Here is a 22,152-nt window from a genome sequence, read left to right on the forward strand (position 1 = left end):
CGGCCCACCCTGCCTTGGAGCAGCACTGGGAGCCAGGGTCCTGAGCAGACTCGACGGCAACCACACCATCCTGCGTGAGTGCGCCCTGCAGTTCAGAGGTCAGGAGGCCGTCGGCGCGGGGGAGGGTGGACATGGGGAGGAATGCGTGCCCATTCGCACCGTGATGCGGACACCGGTGCGAGACCCTGGTGCCATCCTGGCCGGCAACAAAGCCTCTCAACCCAGCAGAGGTGGTAGGCATGTCACCGTGCCCAGCTCCGATGGCACTAGGCAAGGCTCTTATGTCCAGGCCCCTATCTGCCCACTGTCACCCTCTGAGGGATTAATTTTACAGAGGAGGAAACCGAGGCTCAGCAATCTGAAGTGACTTTCCCAAAGGCAGGCGCTCTCAGTAAAGGACTTGAACCCACATGTCTGACTTCCAGCCTCAGGAAGCAGAGAGAAACAGCGGGTCCTGGTGCCATCAAGCACTCAGAGGTCAGGGACAGGGCCTTCTGGCAGGGGAGCCCGTGGTGCGCAGGAGGGACAGAGCCGAAGGACAGGCTCCCCCGCTCTCCGCAGGGGCGTCTTCACTCCCCTGGCTGGCGTCCATGCTACCTTTTTCCAGGCAAGAGCTCCTCGCCTTCCCTTTGGGGAGCTCCCTCTCTGCCACTTTCCGTCCATCAGTCCGGGGGGTGGGCTTTGGCCAGGCTTAGCCAACGAGACAGCACTGCACCTGCTGGCCCCTGGGACCAGCCCAGGCGCGGGGCGAGAGGCAGGGGACCCTTCTCAGATTACGAGGAAGAGACTCCCACTGGTGGAGCTGCCGAGGCCGACTGTCTTCCTGGACGGAGCTGCCTGGCAAGGGAGCCGGCGGAGGGGAGGGCCCGTACAGCTGAGAGCTGGAGGCCATAAAAAGGAGCCCTGCTGATTCAGGGCCTCTGGAACAGCTGGCGCCGACACTCCAACCCGCTCTGGCCTCTTACAGGAGCCAGTGAAGCCCGCTTTCATGGGCAGCAGTTTGAGCAGGATTCTGTCCCTTGTAACCCAAAGACCCTGCGCTCACCCCACCCCTGCCCTCTGCCTCCCGACCCCTGGCCTCTGCTCCCCACTGCCCACTGTGTGCAGGCACACCGCCAGGTCTCCCAGTGCCATGCGCTCAGCCACCTCACCCCACGGGAACCACATACCACCAGGAGGTCGTTGAACAGGAAGATTTCTCGCTGGTGCAGCCCGAGTTTCTGGGGCTTGTTTGGGTCGGGAACCTCGAAGAGCCGGCAGTAGCAGACCAGCCGCCGGTGGGGCAGAGAGAGCACCTGCATGGGGAGAGGCAGTGCTGCTGTTGGTGCCACCCCCTGGGGCCCCGTGGCACGGGAGTCCAGCCTGCAGGCCAGGGCCCCAGCCCGCAGGCCTCATGTGTGAAACGTCTTCTCTGGGAAACTGTCCAGAATGGAGCATGTTCCTTGGCTTGTGGCCATTCCCGCCCCTGTCCCCAGGAGTCTCCTGAAGGACCACGGGAGCATCCTGCCTCTGGTGAGACCTCCTTCTGACTCTTCCAGCCACGGACCAGACTTCTGAGCACATCACACTCACAGGGAGCCCCAGGCAGGGAGGAGGGCATGTTTTCAGAGCCCCACAAAGCGCCCGTCACACACACAAGCGCATTAGTCCCTGCAAACATATCTCTGGAGGGATCTATTCCAGGTGAGGAAGCTGAGGAACAGAGAGGCTGAGCAACTTGCCTCAGCCACCCCTGGAAGGTGCAGAGCCAGGAGCCGATTCCAGGCCCCGGAGCTTTCCTACTTTCCCAGGCCCTTCCTAACGGACTTTCACGGCTCTGATGCCTGAGATCCCATCCAAAATCCTGAGCCAGCAGGTGCTGCTCGGCAGGGCCTGACCTGGGCCTCCGCTCTGCACACAGCCTCTGGACACACCTGCCTGCACGACCCTGGCTGTTCACGTGAGCCCCCCACTCACTGAAACCCAAGCCACCCTCAAGACCAGGCACAACTCAGCTGGCGTGTAAGGGTCATGGTGACAGACCATCAAGGAGGCCCAGCTGTGGCTCTGGGAGGGCCCAGGCTCATGCAGGAGACAGACACATTAGTAAAGAGACGGGACACACCCAGACAAGTGCGATGGAAAGCAGGGAGCGTTAACTCTGAGGGGCGCCCTGCGGAGGGACGCCCGAGATCAGCACATCACGAATTCATGACAAGGGGAGGGAACCGTGTGGCCTGGCCTGGCATGCTCAAGGAGCAGCATCGTTTGGAGCAAAAGCGTGAAGAAGAGAGGCTGGTGGGACGTGGGGCTGGAGGTGGGTGAGGGCAGGTCATGGGAGCGTCCAAGGGCCATGGTCTCTCTGGGGAAGCTCTCAGTGTCAGGTCTCATGCTCAGGCCTGTCTCGGGCTCTGTCTGTCTGCTCTCGGCCTGACAGCACAGCCCTCCCCGTGTGGCTGTGGTCTCTGGGCCCACAGAGATTCACAGCTGGGATACTTAGGAAAATCAAATTTCTTATTGCTCTGGAAATGAACTCCTGCAGCCAGAAACACAGATCTGGGAGCTGGGAGATGTGGAGCAGGGGGAGGACAAGCTGGCCCCCCAGGGCGGGGTCCCGCCGGAACGTGAAAGAGAGGGATACTCACGCAGCCCAGGCCGTGGTGCAGGGATCCAATCTAGATGGGGAAGAGCAAACACGCAAAAAGATGTTATGTTCGGAAGATGCATCTGGGCCCGGGGAGCTAACAGGACGACACCCAGGAGGTGAGTGCGCCCCCCCACCCCCCGCCCCTTCCCTCTGCTCTCTCCAGCCATGCCACATGGAGCAGGCCGGGGGACCCTCTCTCTGGCAGGCTCTGGGGGACTTCGAGGGCATTCCCAGGTCACCAAAGAACCACTGCACAACCCTGGCTGTTGGTTTATTAAGAGCCTCAGGTTCGCTTCAAATATAACCCAGAGCCAACAGTTGTCATTCCCAAATATTAGGAGCCACTTAAAACACAGAAAACCTGAATCAGTCACCAACCCCTGCCTGGAGGAGCCAGTTCCAAATGGTGCCAGGGCCACCGGCCGAGGCCAAAGCCAGTAGGGCGGACCTGGGTCACGCAGAGAGGGTGGGTAGGTGGGGGCGAGCACCTCGGGCCTCCCCCAGCGGCTCCCCTGGCGACTCGGGGCCACCACATACCGGCTTCTTCCCCACAATGAGCTTCTCCACCTTCTGCACCTGGGACACATGGTCCTCATTGGTCTTCAGCTCCCGCTTTCGGATCCGCTCATAGATGCCAATCAGCATCTCCCGGGGAATGTCCTCGCCGTCGTCCACCCCTGGGCAGGGAACAGCGGCCAGGCATCAGGTCTGGCGGGGGCCGAGGTGGCTGTGGCTCCATCCAGCCTCAGGTCCCAGGCTCACCCCTGATTTACCAGTTTCTCAACCAAATCAGAACAGCGACCCCTTTAACCAGTCCCCAACAGAATCGAAGACCCTCCAGTCCCACAGCTACGGAACGTTTTCAGTGAATTACAAATTTCCTCAGAATCCTTCCAGGGGCAAGGCCAGCACAACGCCCCGCACCAGCACAGAACCCCTGTGCCACCTTCTAGCTGTGCTCAGAGGGCTTTAGAAATAGTCCCTTGCTCGATCCTGACCACGGCCCTGTAGGGTGGCAATAACTATCGCCATTCCACAGATGGGAAGGCTGAGGCCTGGGGAAGGGGCTGGGGTCGGGGGAGGCTGTGTAGTCGGGGTTTGAGCATTCAGGCTCTGACAGGCCTGGGCCCAAGTCCTCACGTCACCCCTTACTGGCCGTGTGACTCAGTCTCTCTGAGCTGGAAGTCCTCTGTGTAACGGGCCACCAAGAGCACAGGCGGCTTCACAGGGCTGTTGTGAGGAAGCGAGAGCAGCTCGTGGCATGCCCCAGCAAGGGAGAGCCCGAGCGGCCGAGGGGTGTGGCCGGCTGTTGTCCCACAGCACGTGGGCAGAAGCTGGGGGCGGGGACTCCATCCAGGTTGCTCTGACAACAAGCCTTTCTGCTACACCTCCCTGGACAACTGCTATGAGGAGAACCCAGCGCTGCTCAGGAGAGAAATGCAAACCCACGTCCACCCTCAGACCGCAGACTGGCAAAAGCCCAGCGGTTTGGTACGGTGCTCTGGGGCGAGTCTGTGGGGCCGGTGCCCTCCCAGACTGCGGCAGATGTGAAAGGGATCAACCCTCTGGCGGGCAGTGTCGCACTGCCCATCACAATTACACTTTCCAGCACTCTCTGGCCCACTGATTGCACTCGGGGAACGGATGCCACGGGACATGATATCCCAAAGTTATTCACTGCAGCATCCTGCATCTCTATCCACAAACAGCAGACAACCGGAACGAAGCCATTTACCCACCGCACATCAGCACCACAGAATACTGTGTCCCCGCCAGGAACAGCGAAGGAGGCCACGGTGAACGACGCGAAACTATCTCCTAGATTTATTAGACGAAAAAAGCAAGGTGCAAACCCACGAGAGTAAAGCATTCATGCACGTCCACGCCTGTGCAGCAGAGGCCCTGTGGGCAGGACAGCAGGACTAAATGCTGCCCACGTCCAGGAGGAGACGGCGTGGCCAGATGGGGGTGGAGGGTGGGGGCCTCTGCTACCACCTTTTATACTTTCTGGGTTTTGTTTCGTTTTTTAAATAGACTATTTTTTAGAGAAGTTTTAAGTTCACAGAAAAATTGAGGGGAAAGCACAGAGATTTCCCATATACCCCCAGCTCCCTAACAGCCTCCTGGACTGTTAACCTCCCCCATCCGAGTGGTAGGCTCGTCACAACTGATGAAGCTACACTGACACATCATAATCCCCCGGAGCCCACAGTTTGCATGAGGTTCACGCTCGGTGTTGCACACTCTATGGGTTTGGACAAATGTACAATGACATGGATCCACGATCACAATACTATACAGAGGATTTTCACTGCCCTAAAAATCCTCTGTGCTTTGCCTATTCGGCTCTCCCTCCACCCTCACCCCTGGCACCCACTGAACTTTCCACTGTCTAAACAGTTTTTCCTTGTCCAGAATGTCATGTAGTTGGAATCCTACAGTGTGCAGCCTTTTCAGATTGGCTTCTTTCACTTAGTAATATGTATTTAAGGTTCCTCTGTGTCTTTTTTTTGGTGAGGAAGATTGTCGCTGGGCTAACATCTGTACTACTCTTCCTCTATTTTGTATGCAAGACTCTGCCACAGCATGGCTCATGAGCAGTGTGTAGGTCTGCACCCAGGATCCGAATCTGTGAACCCCAGGCCGCTGAAGCGGAGCGTGCGAACTTAACCACCCGGCCACCGGCCTGGCCCCTCCTCCATGTCTCTTCGCGGCTTGGTAGCTCATTTCTTTTTAGTGCTGAGTAACAGCCTACCGTCTGGATGCACCACAGTGGATTTACCCCTTCACCTACTGAAGGGCATCTCGGTTGCGTCCAAGTTTTGGCAATTGTGAAAAAGCTGCTGTAAACATCTGTGTGCAGGGCTTTCTGTGGACATAAGTTCTCAACTCACGTGGTAAATACCAAGGAGCACAATCACGGGGTCATACTACTTTCAGGTCTTTAAACTATGTGAAGATAATACCCATTCAAAAAATAAATTAAAAAAATTTAAAAACAATTGCCAATAGTCTTCTTGTCTCTGGACCAGAGCACAGGAACACATCTAGGTTACACGATGTCTGACCCCGTGGACCTTCCTGAAGGAAAGCACCAGAAGTATCCACAAAGGAAAGGAACCATGTTCCCTGAGAAACAATCAGCAGGTTTGCAGCTCCTGTTCAACAAGAACCCCCACCCGAGCCCCAGCCTTCAGAAAGAAACGGCCTCAGAAAGGGAGACACACCCGCCAGCAGTGCAGGTGTGGTTCCAGAACCCCAGAGCAAAACTCAGGAGAGCCAAGCACAAGCCTACTCAGCAAAAACAAGAAGCTCCCCAACAGCAGTTAGCGGAGGCAGGAGGCAAGGCCAGCTCTTCCAAGACAGACACGGATGCAGCTCCCGGATCCCCTCACGGGCCACCTGCACCCCTGGTTTAGCCAGAGCACCCAATGCCTGCCTTCCAGCTCCGCCTGTGCCCCAATGTGAAGGCTCCCACAGACCACTTTGTTGGCCACAAAATAGTTCATTTCGGGGACTGCCAAGACCCCAATATATACTGCCTCTCTCCCATTCTGGAATCCCAAGGTCTTTCTACAAGCACCAATGTGAATTCTTTCTGCTCTTCATCTCCACAAAGATCTTGTCAGTGAGGGAACCCAGACACAAAAGGTCACGTGGTGGAATGATTTGCCATGATTCCCACACACGGGAATACTTTTCAGCCATAAAAAGGAACGAACACAAGATATACACAACATGAATGCATTTCAACATTATGTTGAATGGAAGAAAAAAGACACAAAAGACTACATACTATATAGTTCCATTTATAGGAATTCCTGGAGTGGGAAATACTACAGTGGCAAAAACAGATTAGTGGCTGCCCATGTGGGGATAGAAGAGACTAGTACGGACAGTATCTTTTTTCTTTTTCCTGCCCCTTTGTTTTGATTTTATTATTTTCTTCAGTAAGAAGTTCAGTTAAGAAGATTTAGTCGGCGTCAGTAAGTGGAGAATTGGCTGATTTTTCTACTTTCTATTTTTCGGTCACCTTCCCAGCCATCTCTTTATAACTTTGACCACTCAAATATCTCCAGCTCCCACATTTTTCTCTTTTTTAACCTTTATTTTTTTTGCCTCCCGCTCAACTTTTTTTTTTTTTAAAAGATTGGCACCCGAGCTAACATCTGTTGCCAATCTTCCTTTTCCTTTTTCCTTTTCTTCTTCTCCCCAAAGCCCCCCAGTACACAGCCATACACTTCAGCTGCAGGTCCTTCTGGTTGTGCTATGTGGGACACCGCCCCATCAGGGCCCAATGATTGGTGCCATGTCTGTGGCCAGGATCCAAACCGACAAACCCCCAGGCCATCGAAGCAGAGAGCGTGAACTCAACCACTCAACCAGGGGGCCAGCCCCTCAATTCTTCTTACGACAATGAAGGGGCCGGCCCAGTGGCGCAGCAGTTAAGTGCGCACGTTCCTGCTTTGACAGCCCAGGGTTTGCCAGTTCGAATCCTGGGTGCGGACATGGCACTGCTTGGCAAGGCATGCTGTGGCAGGCGTCCCACATATAAAGTAGAGGCAGATGGGCACAGATGTTAGCTCAGAGCCAGTCTTCCTCAGCAAAAAAAAAAACCCCAGGATTGGCAGATGTTAACTCAGGGCTAGCCTTCCTCAAAAAAAAAAAAAAAAAGACAATGAAAACACCACAACCCTTCCAAGGAAGTTGTCAAGCCTCCTGATTTCTTCCTTCTAACTCCCCTCTCCCTGCATGTGTGGCATCTATAAATAAAGTGACATGTGATCAATTAAAAAATAAAGTAAAATAAAAAAATAAAAGCAATTATCAATAAAAGTAAAACCCTGCTTCTCTGGCGCCCATGCTGAGCCACTCCCCCCACGTATCCCTGGACCCCCCAGAGGGTCTCCTGCTGCTGGACCCATAGGGCAAACTGGAGTGAGAGATTCTGGAGAAAGGGTGTGGCCAGCACATGTGGGGAAGGCGTCCTCTGAAAAGAGCAAGCTGGGTGTGTGCTCAGCAAGAGTGCCAGCCTGGCTTTGGGAGGCCAGCCTCCTGCCTCCTCTGACACTCACTTCCTGTGGGACCTCGCGTAAGTCCCTTCCCTCTCTGAACCTTGGTTGCCCCTTCTTGAAGCATAAGGAAGATGGGGCAGCACACCGGTGAGTCCCTGACTTAAAAGAGATGAGTTGGTGGGAACAGCCCAGCCACTGACATGAGAGTGGCTGACCAGCAAACATCTGACTCGGCAGCCCGGTCCTACCTGAGCCTTCCGTCCTCTGGGCGAACCATTTCTGGCTCCTCTGTTATTTCTCATACAGGGGAGTCCCAGATTACAGGGATGAGGTGCCAAAGGCAGGAAAAAGAAAATCCTAATCGCATCCCAGAGACCTTTGAACGCCCCCAGGGTCACCAAGCGTGCAGCACGCAGCCAGCTCCCCTGGCAGTGCCGGAGCGGCCTGCGCCTGGGCCGCGTGGACTCTGAAGAGCAGAACAGGCTCAGCCCAGAGAGGACGAGGCTCATGGCTGGACAGGCCCAGGGCTGGCGCTGAGGGGGTGGAGGAGTGCACGACCCCTGCACGTCGACATGTCCTCTGCCCGCCCTCGCTCGCTCTCCTGGCCATTCTACCTGCCGTTAGTGAGGCTCCTAGACTCCTTGGTTTCCCAGGAACCACAGCCAGGACCGGGCCTCCCCTGGGGCCTGCGATGCCCCTCAGAGCCAGGAAGGCCACACGCAGGGAGTGCTCTGAACCACGCCCGAGCCGCCTGGCTTCCCGACTGTCTGTGCCCGCTCAGGTCTTGGAGACAGACCCCGGGGAGGCAACGTCCTGCCATCCCCTGGTGGCCTCTGCTCTCTGGGAAACATCCGGAGATCCTGGTAGCTGCCCTGTTACGGCGGCACCCACCACCAGGGGGCGCGCTAGGACGGTTCAAATCCGGGGAGGGTCTGGAGATGCTGCAGGGAGAATTATCTTGCCACGGAGAGGGGGTGACAGACAGCAGTTTTACAGAAATAAAGGATGAGGGTGGAACATTTAAATGGCTCAGCAAGCTCACAAAGGTGGACTGGATTCAGAGTAGCTTCCCCTTTTTTAAAAATGTGATCCCATTTCTTAGGGGACCTCAGCCCACTGCAGCTGGCGTTTCCCAAGGAGGGGGCACAGCCCCTCCCTCTCCTCCCTCCAGGGGCGCCAGGTGCACGAGGGACATGCTGTCCGCTAAGAGAGCCACCAGAGAGCTGGCCGCTCCCTGTTTGGCTCCTTCCTACGGGACGCTGCCAGGAGGAGGCCCCTGTGCCTGCCTCACCAGCACCTGCCTAGCACAGGCCCACCCACCGAGGAGAGCTGGCCATGGTCTTGGGCCCAGCCAGACACAGCGCTCTCCGTCACTGCACTCATCGTCAGAATGAGCACCGGGGAGGCACACAGCACTGGTTTCCCCTTTAGAGTGACAACGCACGGTTCCTTTTTTAAATACAGAGGCTTCAGCAAAACACAAACGAAGAGGTCAGTGTGGAGAGGAACGCGGAGCACAGAGGAGGGGTGCCAGCCCTGCCTGCTCGGCGGCCTTGTGGCTGCAGCTGTTCTCCTCCGACCCCACAGGGTGCCTCCCTGGGCACCCCTGTGCCGGGCTGCTTTCTTGGGCCTCTGCTCCCTTAATGCATCGCGAATAACTCCTCACCCTGGCCTGTCAAACCCCCGCGCGCCCTTTAGGAACAAGCTGAAACATCTCCTCCCCCGTGACTGAGGTTCCCCGACACCCCCAGGCCCAGGCCTGAATCGCCCAGTCTGCGCTCTTCACAGTACTCGGTGCTGCGTTCTCTCGTCCCGAGGCCCCGCTGAGAGCCAGCTGCCCTGGAGCCCAGCTCCCCGTGTCCAGCCTGCGGTCCCCCACCCGGCAGGGCTGCTCAGAGGCTGGCTCTGCGGCGCAGCGGCCGGGAGCTCACCTCGGAGGTTCTTGACGAAGTCTTCCAGCTTCATCTTGCGCTCTGGCTTGACGTTAGGGCTGTACATGTCCGTGTTGAGCAGAATGATGGCGAAGGCCAGGATGAAGATGGTGTCCGGGTTCCGGAACTGCCGCACCACCCCAGGGTTGCAGATGCAGTACCGCTGACTGGGGGGGGCGGGGGAGGGGGGAGGAGGGTCAGGGCCACGCCCTTCAGGGCTGGAAGGGCGCCTGCCCCTCACTCACGAGCAGCCACCACAGCTCGGCCAGCACTAATCAGCGAGGCCGCTCAGCACCCCCGGAGCCTGTTTCTGCATCTGGTACGGGGTCCGGCAGAGTTGGCCCCGACTACATACCCGCCCCTTCTCAGGTTAGCCATGTCCCAGTCACCTGTAGCTGAGCTGTCAGCGGCTGCCCAGGGTGGGAGGACCACATTCTCCAGTCTCTCTGGAGCTGGGGGCAGCCACGTGGCTAAGTGCTAACCACTGGGATGTGAGCAGACGGGATGTGGCGCCTTAAAGGCAGGGTGTGCCCTCCACGGTGTCCACCCTGCCTGGAACAGGGATGTGACAGTGGGCAATGGACCTGCCACCTGGGACCCTGAGATGACAGGAGCCAAGGCCTCCTCATACCAGCTCAGATGGAGATGCACTTCCATAGAGTTTCACCCATGGCTGCTGGGGCATCTTTCTTATGGCAGCTGAACCAACAGCCTTGCTAACACATGCCGTCTCGCTAAGTCACCTATTTACCACCGTCCTCACTGCCTCAAACAGTTCCCCCACCCCCAACACCACCCCTGAAAGGCCCCCTCCACTGGTGACCTTGTGGAGGGGCGGGTGAGAGGGGCGGGGGGGGAGAAGAGGAACCAGGTGGGGCCCTGTGACCAAGGCCTACATCTAGCAGGCAGCAGCCATCAGAGCTTAGAAGATGTGGCTTCAATTCCATCTTCTCCGTTGAGTGCTGCCCCCTCCAGGAAGCCCCCCTGGAAGCAGGTGGCTGAATGTTCCCCTTCCAGGGCCTGGGGTTTTTTCCTTCTGCATCTTCGCTCCTCCGTGGCCCCACCACCGGAGCTAAGCCTGGAGGGCTGGGTCACTGGCTGACTTGTGTCTCCTACACCTAGCACGCAGGATCCTACACAGCCAGTGTGCACACAATCCCAGATCCAAGACTGCACCGTGACAGCTGACCTTGACTGCGGGCTCTCTGTCGTGCCAGGACTGGGCTGTGTGTACCAACATGCCCTGAGTGGGTCAATCCTCCCACACTCTCTAGGGTAGGTGCTCTTGTTATCCCCACTCTAACGAGAGAATGGGAGGCACAGAGAAGTTAAGTAACCAGTGCAAGGTCACAAAGCTGGTAGTGAAGAGGATGTCAGAATGAGGCTGTGTGAGTCACTGTGAGAGAGCAGCTGCCCCTTGTGAATAACCAGATAAGTGACGACAGACACACTCATGAAGAAATGATGGCTCACGAGGACTTGGAGGAAGACAAAGAGTGCTCAAAACCCTGGCTCCAGCGCAGTGCCTGGCACTCAGGAGGGGCTGCTGCCTCATCCCAGCAAGTTCATGGCCACCCACCCTGCCTAGGGGAAGGGGAGGAAGGAGGCTCTGGCCCTTGAGCCACGGGCCTTTGAGCCCAGGACCTTCCTCTCCCCGACACCCACCCCGCTATGCCAAGGCGCTGACCTGAATGCCTCGATGAGCCGCTCCACCTTCTGAGCCTCCCCCTGGACCCGGATGTGCGCCTGGAACTTCCTGAGGGCCTCGTCCAGCTCCATAGCAGAGAAGTCCATCTCGTCTACCACGCAGCTGGAACAAGAGACAAAGGCCATGTTAGAGCCCTCTGCCCGCACAGCCTCTGCCAGTCCTCCTTAGGCGAGGGGAGCACACGCGTGCAGAGGGGGTCAGTGCAGGGAGGGGCCTGTGAGCAAGGGGGCAAGGAGCACGCTCCACCCTCATGAGGAGGAAGTGCAGGCCCCAGCACTAACGCCACGCAGTGACCGCACTGAGCCTGTCCTCGCACAGCAAGGATACGGGGAGAGGTGGCGGGGTCTCGCTGGGGTTTAAGGAGCATCTCAGAGGGGCTGCGCCATCCCCGTCTGCTGAGGAGGCGAGCAGGGGGTGAGGTGGGGTTGGAGAGTCGGCTGGTTGGTTCCACTCTTATCACAGTCCCACCCCCAGGACAGCCTGCTCCATCCTCCGATCGGGACCCCTGAACAGAGAAAGTGGGGTTTGCACCAGGGACCCACACAGCAGGTTCAGGTGTCTGTCTGTAACAAAGCCGTGGCCACTCCTGGTGGGGCCGCAGAGGCCTCGGCCATGGGGGGCCTAACATGCACTCCCAGGGCTCTCCCTCTACTGTGGGCGATGGGCTCAGACAGAACCTGTGGTACCCTCCTTTTCTGAGGACTCAGGACCCTGGGCAGCAGTCTTTTGGGGTTGCTGCAGAGCAGCTGCGAGACCGGGGCCTGACTGGATGACCTACTGACCAGCACCCGAGGGGGATGCCTGCTGGGGAGGGTCGGGGGTCTCGCAACTTCCTGCGGCTGCTGCTATTTTCTGATTTGAGGAGAACAATGCACGGATTTCCTGCGGGCCAGGAGCCAGCTGGGAGGGGGCCATGGGGGAGCGCAGGAATGGCTGCAGGGGTTGTGGGGCTGGACCAAGACGGTCTTGGGCCTGATTCCCTAGGAGCTAATCTGCCTCCTTGAACCGTCTCCTTACTCCTGCTTGATGGGGGGAGGGGCGCTAACAATGCAGCAGGCTTTTCCCAGCGAGGCCAGCACAGAAACACTGAGCAGGTGGGCATGCCTGGCCAAGGAGGGGCACAGACGCCGTTCTGCTGGGTGCCAGCCACTTGCCAGCCACCACCAAAGGCCTTGGCTCACTGCATCTCCTGCACCGGTGCCTGCGTGTGCAACCGAGCGAATACACACATGCATGAATGTGTGTACAGGTGGGTGTGTGACTTCGGAGTACGTACATGAGTCTGTGTGTTGGGGTGGGGGCACCAGGACAGTTCCCCCCCTCTGAACCCAGGGTTCCTCACCTGTGAAACAAAGAGGCCCCAGCACCCGCCTGCCTCCTCCCAGGGAAGCAGGTGAGACAGCAGGTGCATGCGGCCAGGTCCCTCCTCACTGCAGAGCAGGCCTGGCCCCGGGGCCTGCTGCCTGCCCCCTCGCTTGCTCTTTCACCTGATGAGGCAGGGGCTGCACAGGTGGAAGTCACTGCCCTTGTCGCTGATGGCTACCTCTTTACCCTATTTTGGTTTCGTTCCTGGCCTGCCAGCCTGGGGTCAGCCATCTCAACGTGTAGCTGCCTGGATCAGAAAAATCCTCAACAGGCCTGGGGATGTTCCCCCAGGTCCTGACAAGCGGTGAGCAGGACCCTCATTCCAAGCCATCTTATCCCACTGGCTTTGGCTTTTCATCTGTGAAAGGAGGTTAGCGACCCCGACACCCACCCCTGTGGATGAGATGAGGACACAGGGCCTGTACACCCCACCTGCTCAGTAAACAGGGTCTAAACGTGGGTACCTTGCTACTCATGACAGTCTTAAGAAAGAACAGAGAGATTTAGGGTACATCCTGGGTGGCACTTCTCAAAACTGTCAGTAGCCCCCAGAGAACTGGGAGCTCATCTTTCTGTAGGGCTCCAGGCAGCTGAGAGTGCTGTGGCCGACAGCTCTCTAGGTGGTTGGGGTGCGGGGTCGGGAGGTCGGGGTTAGGCTCTCACCCCCAAATCTCCCAGCCAGCAGAGGCAGGAGGCGCTGGGATGGCTCGGCCGACTCCCCTCCCATTCGCTCTCAAAGTGTGTTAGGATTGGGGCTGGGCCCTGCTGGAGTGGGACAGAGGCATGGGGTGCATGTGGGGGGCAGGCAAGGTCGGCATCTGAGACACGGTGCCCGAGGGCAGATGCCCAGGTATGTACCCGACAGGGTGTGATGTGCAAATAGGGCACGTATGTGTGAGCATGTGTCTAGGAGCAGAAAGAGACAAGGGGAGGATTTGGGGCACGTTCCACAAGCAGGGCAAGCCCGGGACTGTGCACAGGCACACGCCCCCCAGCCCAGCACTCACTCCAGCACGTCGCGGTTGAACTGCTTCTGCCGGTTGCCCAGGAACTCGCCAATCATCTGCCGGCTGAGGCCCTTGCGCTGCAGCAGGAAGTGGGCCACCCCCACAGGCGTGTCGGGCACAAAGCCACGCTCAATGAGGTACTGGACGCCCTTCTCAGGCTTCCTGCGGGGGAGACAAGAGGGATGCTCAGCCCCGGTTCCTCCCAGTTCCTGACCCCTCCTCAGGCCCTCGAGGTGCCCCAGCCAGTGCTGGGAGACCGTGGGCTACAGGCACCCCGTCCTGTCCCAGCCTGAGTCCGTGACACGGGGAAGCCAGAACTGCCCAGACCTTGCACCAAGAACAGGCTGGGACTGGGCCAGCTGCAGGGGCACAGCTGTGGGTGCTGGACGGGGACCCTCCCCCGTGGCCTCGCACTGCCCCAGATGCCTACTCGAATATACAACTGGCCCTCTGCCTGGTCCTCGCTCCCCTCTGCATAGAAAACACCACCTGTGCTGTACCTCTAGGCAGACTGGAATCCCCGGCCCCGCACATGCCAGCCTGCCCACCAAGAAGACACCACGGTTTCCATCACCTGCTAAGCCTTGACTCTGTGCCATTACTGTCTAAGCAGCACACACACCAGCTTACTCCTCACACTGCTCCTGGGGTCAGCAGTCCTGCCACCTGTGCTGTTAGGAGCCCGACAGCTGCGTAAACCTTGCCAGGGGCCTCACTCGCCCTTGTCATAAGGACTCACTGAGTTAACACAGTCGGGTACCTGGAACAGGGTGCGCAGTCGGCACTGCGAAGGGTTCTCAGGATCGGCCCCAGCTTACAGGAGAGGAAACAGGGGTGGGTGCAGCCCTGCCTGGCAGTCACGAGGGCTTCGGGGAGGGCTGGGCTGGCCCCACAGGGCTGAGGGTGTCCGCCTGCACCGGGAGCTGTGGGGCCAGGTAGGGCCCAGGTGGGCTGTGGGGAAGGCAGGCCCAGGAGGCTCCTTCCTCCCTCTGGGCCTCTGTCCTCTTGAGTGATAGGCCACGAGCTCGGCTGACCTCACAGGGAGGTGCTGGTGGTCAAAGGAGACACGGTGGCATGTATTTCCCCCAGAGGGCAGGTGTCCTCCTCCACCAGCCTCAGAGCCTCCGACTGGCCTGGGGAGCTGTGGAGCCCTTGGGCTGCACCTGGTCCCCATGCCAGGGCGGAGTCAGTGGGTCAGCCACTATCTGGGGGCCAGGCTGTACCCCTTGCCCCAGCAGGTAGAGATCAGTACTCTGCTGTCCCCTGGGCACATGGAGGTGAGGACCAGTGACTACCTGCTCTGAGAAACCACACAGCTCTCGGTTGACCATGGTGACCTGCAGATACTTTATTTCCACGTGCCAGCAAGCAAAGCTCCTGCTGCAAGGTGGCCTGCGGGCCTACCCCAGCCGGCCGGACCCGACCTTGCCCTCAGCAGCTGGCAGGGAGCAGCTCCGGCACAGCTGGGTCCTGGCGCACAGGTGGGGACAGAGTGGCCCCGTTCCTCCCCGCAACTCCAGGGTCTCCAACCAAGAAGCGCCCCGTGGCCCAGGGCTCTCGCCACTTGGCCGCTAAGGCTGCAGCCAGGGAGGTCCCACTTCCTCACTGCCCAGCCCCATGCTGGCCCCCACAGGACCCCAGCCCATGCCCACCTCCCCCTCTCTCAACTTGCAGGCCAGGGGTCACCATGGCTAGCCCACAGACATGTTCTCTTTTACACACACAATGTTAGTGCAAAGAATTCTAGGTAATTGCCAACGTTTAGAAATTGAGAGTGCTCATACAGTCTGGATTCCCAACCTCCCTTGGAAAACCAGACCATCTGGCACCCCTGGGCCTGTGCTCCTGTGTGGCCATGACGGGACAGCTGGGCTGGGCATCCCCCACTCGGGTGCCCTCCGTCACCCACCCAACTGCTTGGCCCCTTGAGGCCCCGATATGTGCCCTGGTCCAGGCCCAGCCAGCTCCTGCTTCCTCCTGCTTCCCCGGGGTGGCTGCTCTCCCTTCTCTGTCCCCGTCTGCTCCCTCCTGTGTTTACACACCAACGTCACACAGCATCATGGACTTCCAGGATGCAGGCCCCTCCACCCTCAAGGAGCTCAGGGCGCAGTGGGAGAGGGACTCCAGGTGCGGGAAGGAGAGGCTGTGCAAGGGGCCGTGGGAAGGCAGATTCTTCACCGATTAAGAAGTGCCGTGTGCCTCCTCTGCGCCAGGCACCGCTCTGGCAGACAGGAGCGAGCAGCGCCAGCTGTGAACACCCAGCACAACGGTAGGCTGCAGTCCACAGTCTGAAGGGCAAAGGGACTCAGTGAGGCTGGAGGGCAGAGGTGAAGCAGAGAGGCCTTCTCTGAGCAGGTGACACTGGACAGCGACCAGAGTGATCAAGGAGCTTTCCGGGTGGAGGCAAACACAGGACGCAAAGGCCCTGGAGCAGGAATGGGTTTTGCAGGATGAAGGGCCCACAAAGCTGCTCCAGGGTGGCTGAGAGTAGGGAACACGGGGGAGGGGGAGAGGAGGGCAGTGGGGAGAGCCGGACCACACATGGCTGCGCAGGCCACAGGGGAGTCTGGTCATCCTGAGCAAGATGAGAAGCCCTGGAGTGTTCTGAATAGGGCAGTGAGAGGACCTGATGTCCATGTTCTAGAAGCTTTCTGGCTGCTCCACAGGCAGCAAGGCTAGGTCCAGGCTGGGAGCCCGGCTAGGAAACTCCTGCAGGCATCCAGGCAGTGGGGCAGGAGGCGGGGAGCTGCAGCCAGTTTAGGACGTAGTTTGAGGGTAGAAATGACACTATTTGTAGATCTGTGTGTGAACCCGATGGTTCAGCTTTTAGCCTGAACCGAATGTGGGAGAGGTTGATTCCAGCTGGCAGGTTTCACTGCAATGTCACAGAAGAGAGAAATCTGAAATGACTGGCCCTTGACCAGTGACCAGGAGCTTGCCAGGCAATTGAGAAGAAAGGTGTGGCAGGAGGTATAGGTGGGGAGCTGGGGCAGGTGAGATGAGGAGGCCAGGAGGGGCCCCGGGTTGGGACAGATGTGGCCAGCGAAGGGAGCCTCTGAATGGCGTTACACAGGGGAGTGACGTCCCCGAGGCAAGCAGCCAGTGCGCTGGGCATCTGCTGGGGTGAGCCCCCTGCCGTCAGGACCCCCGCCCACCCTCAGCAGTACAGCAAGGCCCTTCTTGCCCCAAGTGTGCTCTCGGGGGCCCATCCAGGCTGCGGCCCTGGACCCACTGGCTCCCCGGCAGAGCTCCACGCGTGTCCTGCCACGCGTCACACACAACCACCTGCCAGGTGAGGGGATGCAGGGGCGTGAGCCGTTAGTGCTGCCCACCCCCTACCCCTCCTCCCCTCGTGGCAGTGAGGGCTATGCCATGTGCTTTGGCCAATGCACCGTGAGCAGAAGGGGTGCGTGGAACTTCCCATGGGAGCCGTGAGACCCCCTACAGCACCTTCCCTCGTCACAGAGAACCGAGAAGCCCACATCAAAAGGACGCCTCTGACCATCTCCTCCCTCAGAGACTTGATGAGCAGAGGCCCCGGCTGACTATGATGAATGAGCCCGTGACAGTGACAATAACTCGTGTTGCGTTAGCATGGCAGAGCCCCCCCAAGACTGGCAGAGAAGGGTTCCCGGCTGGGGAAACTGGGTCGCAGAGTGCCATGTTCCGCCCCCAGGCACAGACACAGCTCCGGCTCCTCCCAGCTGTGGCTCTGCCTTCTTTTCCTACAAGGGTCCACAGGCCTGCAGACACATCTGCCTGGAGCTCCAGGCTCTAGGGACTGACACGGCTATGGCCTGGGGCTCATCTGACTCTGGACCCTCAGGGCCCAGAAAGGGGCTAGCCCACGCAGAGCAGGCCCAACAAAGATAAACAGCCCGTGCTCCGCGTCCAGGCTCGGGGAAGACGGGACTCTCGGAAGGGCTGCCTCAGCCTGTGTCACCAGGACTGTTTTAAAAGCTTCCAGCCACTCAACGCCTGCAGGATGAGTTCCAGGCTCTGTTCATTCCACAAACGTTCACTGAGGGCCCACTTGGCGCCAGCTGCTGTGCTAGCATACAGTTGGTCCAAACCAAGTCCCCATCCTTGCAAAACATGCATTCTAGCTGGAGTGCGACAAAGGAGCGATATAAACTCCCAGGACACAGAGATACAGCACAGGCGCCCAGGGCGTGGCCTCAGGAGTCAGAAGCCTGGGCTCAAATCCAAGCTCCACTTACAAGCTGGGTGACCTAGAGGAAGTTATTTAACCTCTCTGTGCCTCAGCGTCCCCACTTGTATGATGGAGACAGCAACAGTGTACATGGCAGAGTTGCTGTGAAGATTAAATAAGTTAATGCCCGTAAGGCCTCAAAAAACTGTCAGTTCTGTAAGAAAGGCAATGCTTTCTTCAGCTGTGAGAAAGCGACGCTGCAGTGCCCTGGAGAAGGAGTGGACGTTAGCTGGAAGGCACAGGGAGTGACAGTCAGGACAGGCCCCCTCGGGAACTGGGAGCCACGACAAGGGGCGCTGCTAGAAGGAACAGCCAACACAAAAGCCTCATTTGACAGATAAGGAAATGAGGGCACAGGAAGGTGAGGCAGCTCGGCTCCAGGCTGCCCAGTGAGAAGAGTGCCGGGTGCTTACCCGCTCCTTGCTGTGAGAAGCCCCTAAGATTCACTGCGCCCTCCTCACCCCAGCACGGCTGACAGTCCGCTCTGCCCAGCTCTGTGCAGCCTGCTCTCCCAGTCTCTCTGGATCCCACATTCCTTCTTCTCGGGCGTTCCTGACTTCCACCCTCTGAGGCTCAGGATCAACAGGTGCCGAGTGCGACTGTCACCATCCACAGCTGACCCGCTGCTGCACTCTGGGCCGCTGTCTCCCTGAACGGCTCCAGCAGGACAGGCCTGGCTGGGAGAGTCCAAGATGCATCCCTGCTGTCTGCTGCCAGGCTGGGCCGGCTTTTCTCTACGTCAGCTGCTGATTCAGAAGCGGCTGTGACAGACGAGCGCACGCAGACCACACCAGTGGCTTCCCTCACACACATCTCTGTCCTCGTGCCATGAGCGGTCAGTGGTGCTGCCGAGCCCGCAGGCTTTTGTGAAGGCAGTTACAAGGCTGTGTGCCGCACTGAGGACGCCCACTTGCTGGAACCCAGTGCTGAGTGCCTTGCCTGCTCTTTCCCCGGCAAGGGGCTGGAGGGTCAACGACTGGCTGCTCCTGTAGCTTTTAGTTTCTCGAGCAGCTGAAGACAAGTGGAAGTGGGCAGCTGCCCAGCACCTCCTGGCCTGGCGTCCAGCCGGCCTCCGGATTTCCCTCCCCACCTCGAGCTCCATTCTCCTGACGCAGCAGGCTGACCTCACTCCCAGCCTGGCCAGTCAGAGCCCTGTACCCTGCGACCAGAGTGAGCGGTTCAGAGAGCCAGCAGGAGCCGACAGGGAGGAAGAGCTCTTTCCCTGCCGGGTTGCCATGGGGTTGGACCAGGAGCCTGGGACTGCTGGTGGCCCTTCTGCTGGGGTGGAGGACCAAGGTGCGGGACAGGGCCAGCTCTGGGAAGGCATCCGAGAGATGACCGACGGCTTTTCAGGTCCATGAACCAGTAAGGCCTCTTTACTGAAACCAGTTTGCCTGAGTCCCTGTCGCTTGCAATGAGAAGCCCTGATCAACAACACAAGGGTCTGATACCATAGTGCCCGGGGTCCTCTGTGGTCAGGAGGCCAACCATCCCGGTGACTGCTCTCACACTGGCCACAGGGTGGATGGACTCACAAGTTCAGCACTCAGAGAGCCCTGCACATCTGGAATGCCCTTCAACTTGGCAATCCAGGCTCCGGGCCCTCCCACGTCCTGCAAGGAAGTGGCTCCCTTCCAGCTGCTCACACACCTCAGGGCCAGCAGGCTCACCACCTCCTCAGACTGCTTATGTTACCCAGCTCTGACTTTTACCAAGTTATTTCTGATATTGCGAATCCAAGCTGAAGGTGGCTGCTGGGGTCTTCCTTGCACTTGTCCCAGAGAGAAGGTGGAAGAATTACCCTCTAGCAGGCTGGTCCGCCCTGAGGGACCCGGCACCTGTCACTCCAGACTCAGGACAGGACCCCGGGGGCTCTGAGGGTGGCTCATGTTGAGGGGAATGGGACCTAGACCTCCCAAAATCCAGCTCAAAGTGCTCCTAAGAGAGCCAGTCATTTGAACTGTCAGCACTACCAGCAACGGCAAATAGCCTGGCACAGGCACTGGGTCCACCAGAACCCTGGAGCCAGCACTTCTGATGCTGTGGCCTGGCCCTCTTTGAGTCCTGGTTCCCTAGAGCCACGCCTCACAGGATTACTGCGAGGAGTCAGTAAGATGATGCACGTGACGTGTGTAGCACGGTGCCTGGCACTTATTACAGATCTATACAGGCTGGCTGTCGTCACTGCTATTTTCATTGATTACAACGAACACGTTACATGCAAGCAGCATGGAGCTGGAGTCAGCAGATCGGGAGCCTCACCCCAGCTCTGCTGCTTCCCGAGAGAGGCTGGCCAAGCCCTGCGCCCTCTGAGCCCGCTCCCCTCGCAGGTAGAGTGCGGCTGGTCCCCGTGGATAGAGGTGGGGTGAAATCTCGGAGCGCCCCTGCCCCGACTCACAGCAGTGTTCCTGCCTCCCTCCTGCAGCAGCTCCAGCAGGCACCAGGCATGCAGAAAGGAACGGCAGGCAGGCTGGCAACCAGCAGTTGGCAGCCCCAGGGGTCGAGCTCACAGAGTAAGGCCTGCCTCCGAACATAGGCCCTGGGCTGGAGGGGACTTCAGAGGCCCCTGTGAACAGCTCCCAGCATGAGCAGGAGTCCCAGTACACCATCACACCAAGTGGCTGCTGAGGCCCTGCTTACATGCTCCTCAGAGATGAGGTGCTCACTCCCCTATGAGGGTGCCCGTTTCATCACAGGGCAGCTCTGGGGATGAGGACACTCTTCCTGAGGTAGGAGAGGTCTGGCCTGGTCCACCTGGGACAAAACCAGCCTGGGCTGCTACACCTGGGCCCATGCCAGGCAGTAAATGGGAGAGGTCTGAAGGAAGGGAAACGGACATAGTAAGGCCTGCACCCCTAAGCACGTGTACTGGGTACAGGAGCAGGGGACCCTGGGGATCTAAATGCCCTCCGGGGCAAGCAGCCGACAGGCGGAATGAGGGTCCTGCTGGGCGGCCCCCAGGGCTGTGAGGCGCTGACGCAGCTCCTGTCCCGCAGCCCGAGGACCACCACTCCAGGGCTATGTGGCTTCCACGAGTGCTGTGGCCGTGCCTCCTGGACTCAGTTCCCAGATCCATGGCCCAGCGAGCAGGTGGAGGACACAGGACTGCACGCATGGGAGCAGTTCCTACACTGGATTTTAAGAGGATGTGTTCAGCAGTCAGGTGGAGGGTATGAATTCCAGCCTGGACACCTACCAGCCGCGTGATCTCAGTTCACCCATCTGTAAAGTGGGGTTACTCCTATCCCACAGGAGAACATGACTTAAAGCATGACAGGCTCTTAGAACAGTGCCTGGCACATGGTCAACTCATCAAAGTGTTAGCCATTCTCAATATTTCCAACTGCTCTATTCACCAAACTGCCTGTGGGGTGTTCCTGAAGCCCCCCACCCTTGGCACTGGCTCTGGGCACAGAAGCTGTAGCTAACCACAACAGCTGCCATTCACAAGTACCTCCTTGAAGGCGGGCTCTGGGCGAGGTTCTTGGCTCCACTGCCTCTAATCCTCACCAGGCCTGGGGGCAGGGACCTTGCATCCATAGTCCAGGTGCAACCGGGGAGGCCCAGAGGGAGCGGGGCACTGCCAAGTTGCAGCTGAAGTGTGGCAGAGCAGAAGCTGAAAGCCCCCTGCCTCTGGCTCCTAGGCCCCCACCCTCCCCTCAGGGCTGTGAGCCATATGTGGCCCCCCGGCTGGTGAAGGCAGATGCTCAAGGAACGTCTGGACGTCAGGCAGACAGCTGCACCCCCTCTAGCACCCCAGCGACGCCCCGTCCTCGCCAACCTGCATCACTTTCTCAGGTTTTGTTTGTACCCCCCTTGCTGGCTCCCTTGCCCACTTTGGAGACATCATTCGGACCCTCCTCACACCCCTTGCAAGGGTCTCTGTGTCGGGGAAGCTCACGTCTGGGAGTGGGGGAAAGTAAGAGCTGTCTGGGAGGCTGGGTAGGCAGTCAGGGGTGTGGAGCCTCCTCAGGGGTTGGGGGCTGGGGAGGGAGGAAGATGGTGGTATGGGGGGGACAGGAGACCCACAGGGAGCAGAGGTAGGTAGACAGTGAAGAGGTGGGAGATGGCACGGAGGGACCTTCTAGGGATGGAGCCCGGCCTTGGGTGGCAGGACTGCTCAGAGTCCACTAGGATCTCTGGCCCTCGGTCACCCCCAGCTGGCAGCTCCAGTGCCTGCTGGTGGAAAACCCGCCACGTTCCTGCCCAACCCTTGCAGGCTCCTGCAGCGGAACTGGGGCTCCATCTGCTCAGAGTTTAATCGCCAGCCCTCTCTGGCCCTGGTGA

At 58.9% G+C, this 22,152-nt stretch overlaps 1 protein-coding gene across 31 annotated transcripts in view; it reads right to left on the reverse strand.

Moving 5' to 3' along the window:
- Positions 1–22,152, reverse strand: part of IQSEC1 (IQ motif and Sec7 domain ArfGEF 1) — a 353,310-nt gene that overhangs the window by 15,593 nt on the left and 315,565 nt on the right. For all 31 annotated transcript variants that reach the window (XR_011426771.1, XR_011426775.1, XR_011426773.1 and 28 more), the window contains 6 exons: positions 13,653–13,814; positions 11,260–11,382; positions 9,573–9,739; positions 3,164–3,303; positions 2,625–2,654; positions 1,170–1,295 (listed from right to left, as the gene is read on the reverse strand). Coding sequence is in view for 24 of the 31 variants with exons in the window: in XM_070237174.1 (XP_070093275.1) it covers positions 1,170–1,295; positions 2,625–2,654; positions 3,164–3,303; positions 9,573–9,739; positions 11,260–11,382; positions 13,653–13,814 (748 nt within the window). In the remaining 7 variants the exon portion in view is untranslated. The remainder of the gene's footprint in view (positions 1–1,169; positions 1,296–2,624; positions 2,655–3,163; positions 3,304–9,572; positions 9,740–11,259; positions 11,383–13,652; positions 13,815–22,152) is intronic.

The sequence above is a fragment of the Equus caballus genome, chromosome 16 (assembly GCF_041296265.1).
Source record: "Equus caballus isolate H_3958 breed thoroughbred chromosome 16, TB-T2T, whole genome shotgun sequence".
Lineage (NCBI taxonomy): Eukaryota > Metazoa > Chordata > Mammalia > Perissodactyla > Equidae > Equus > Equus caballus.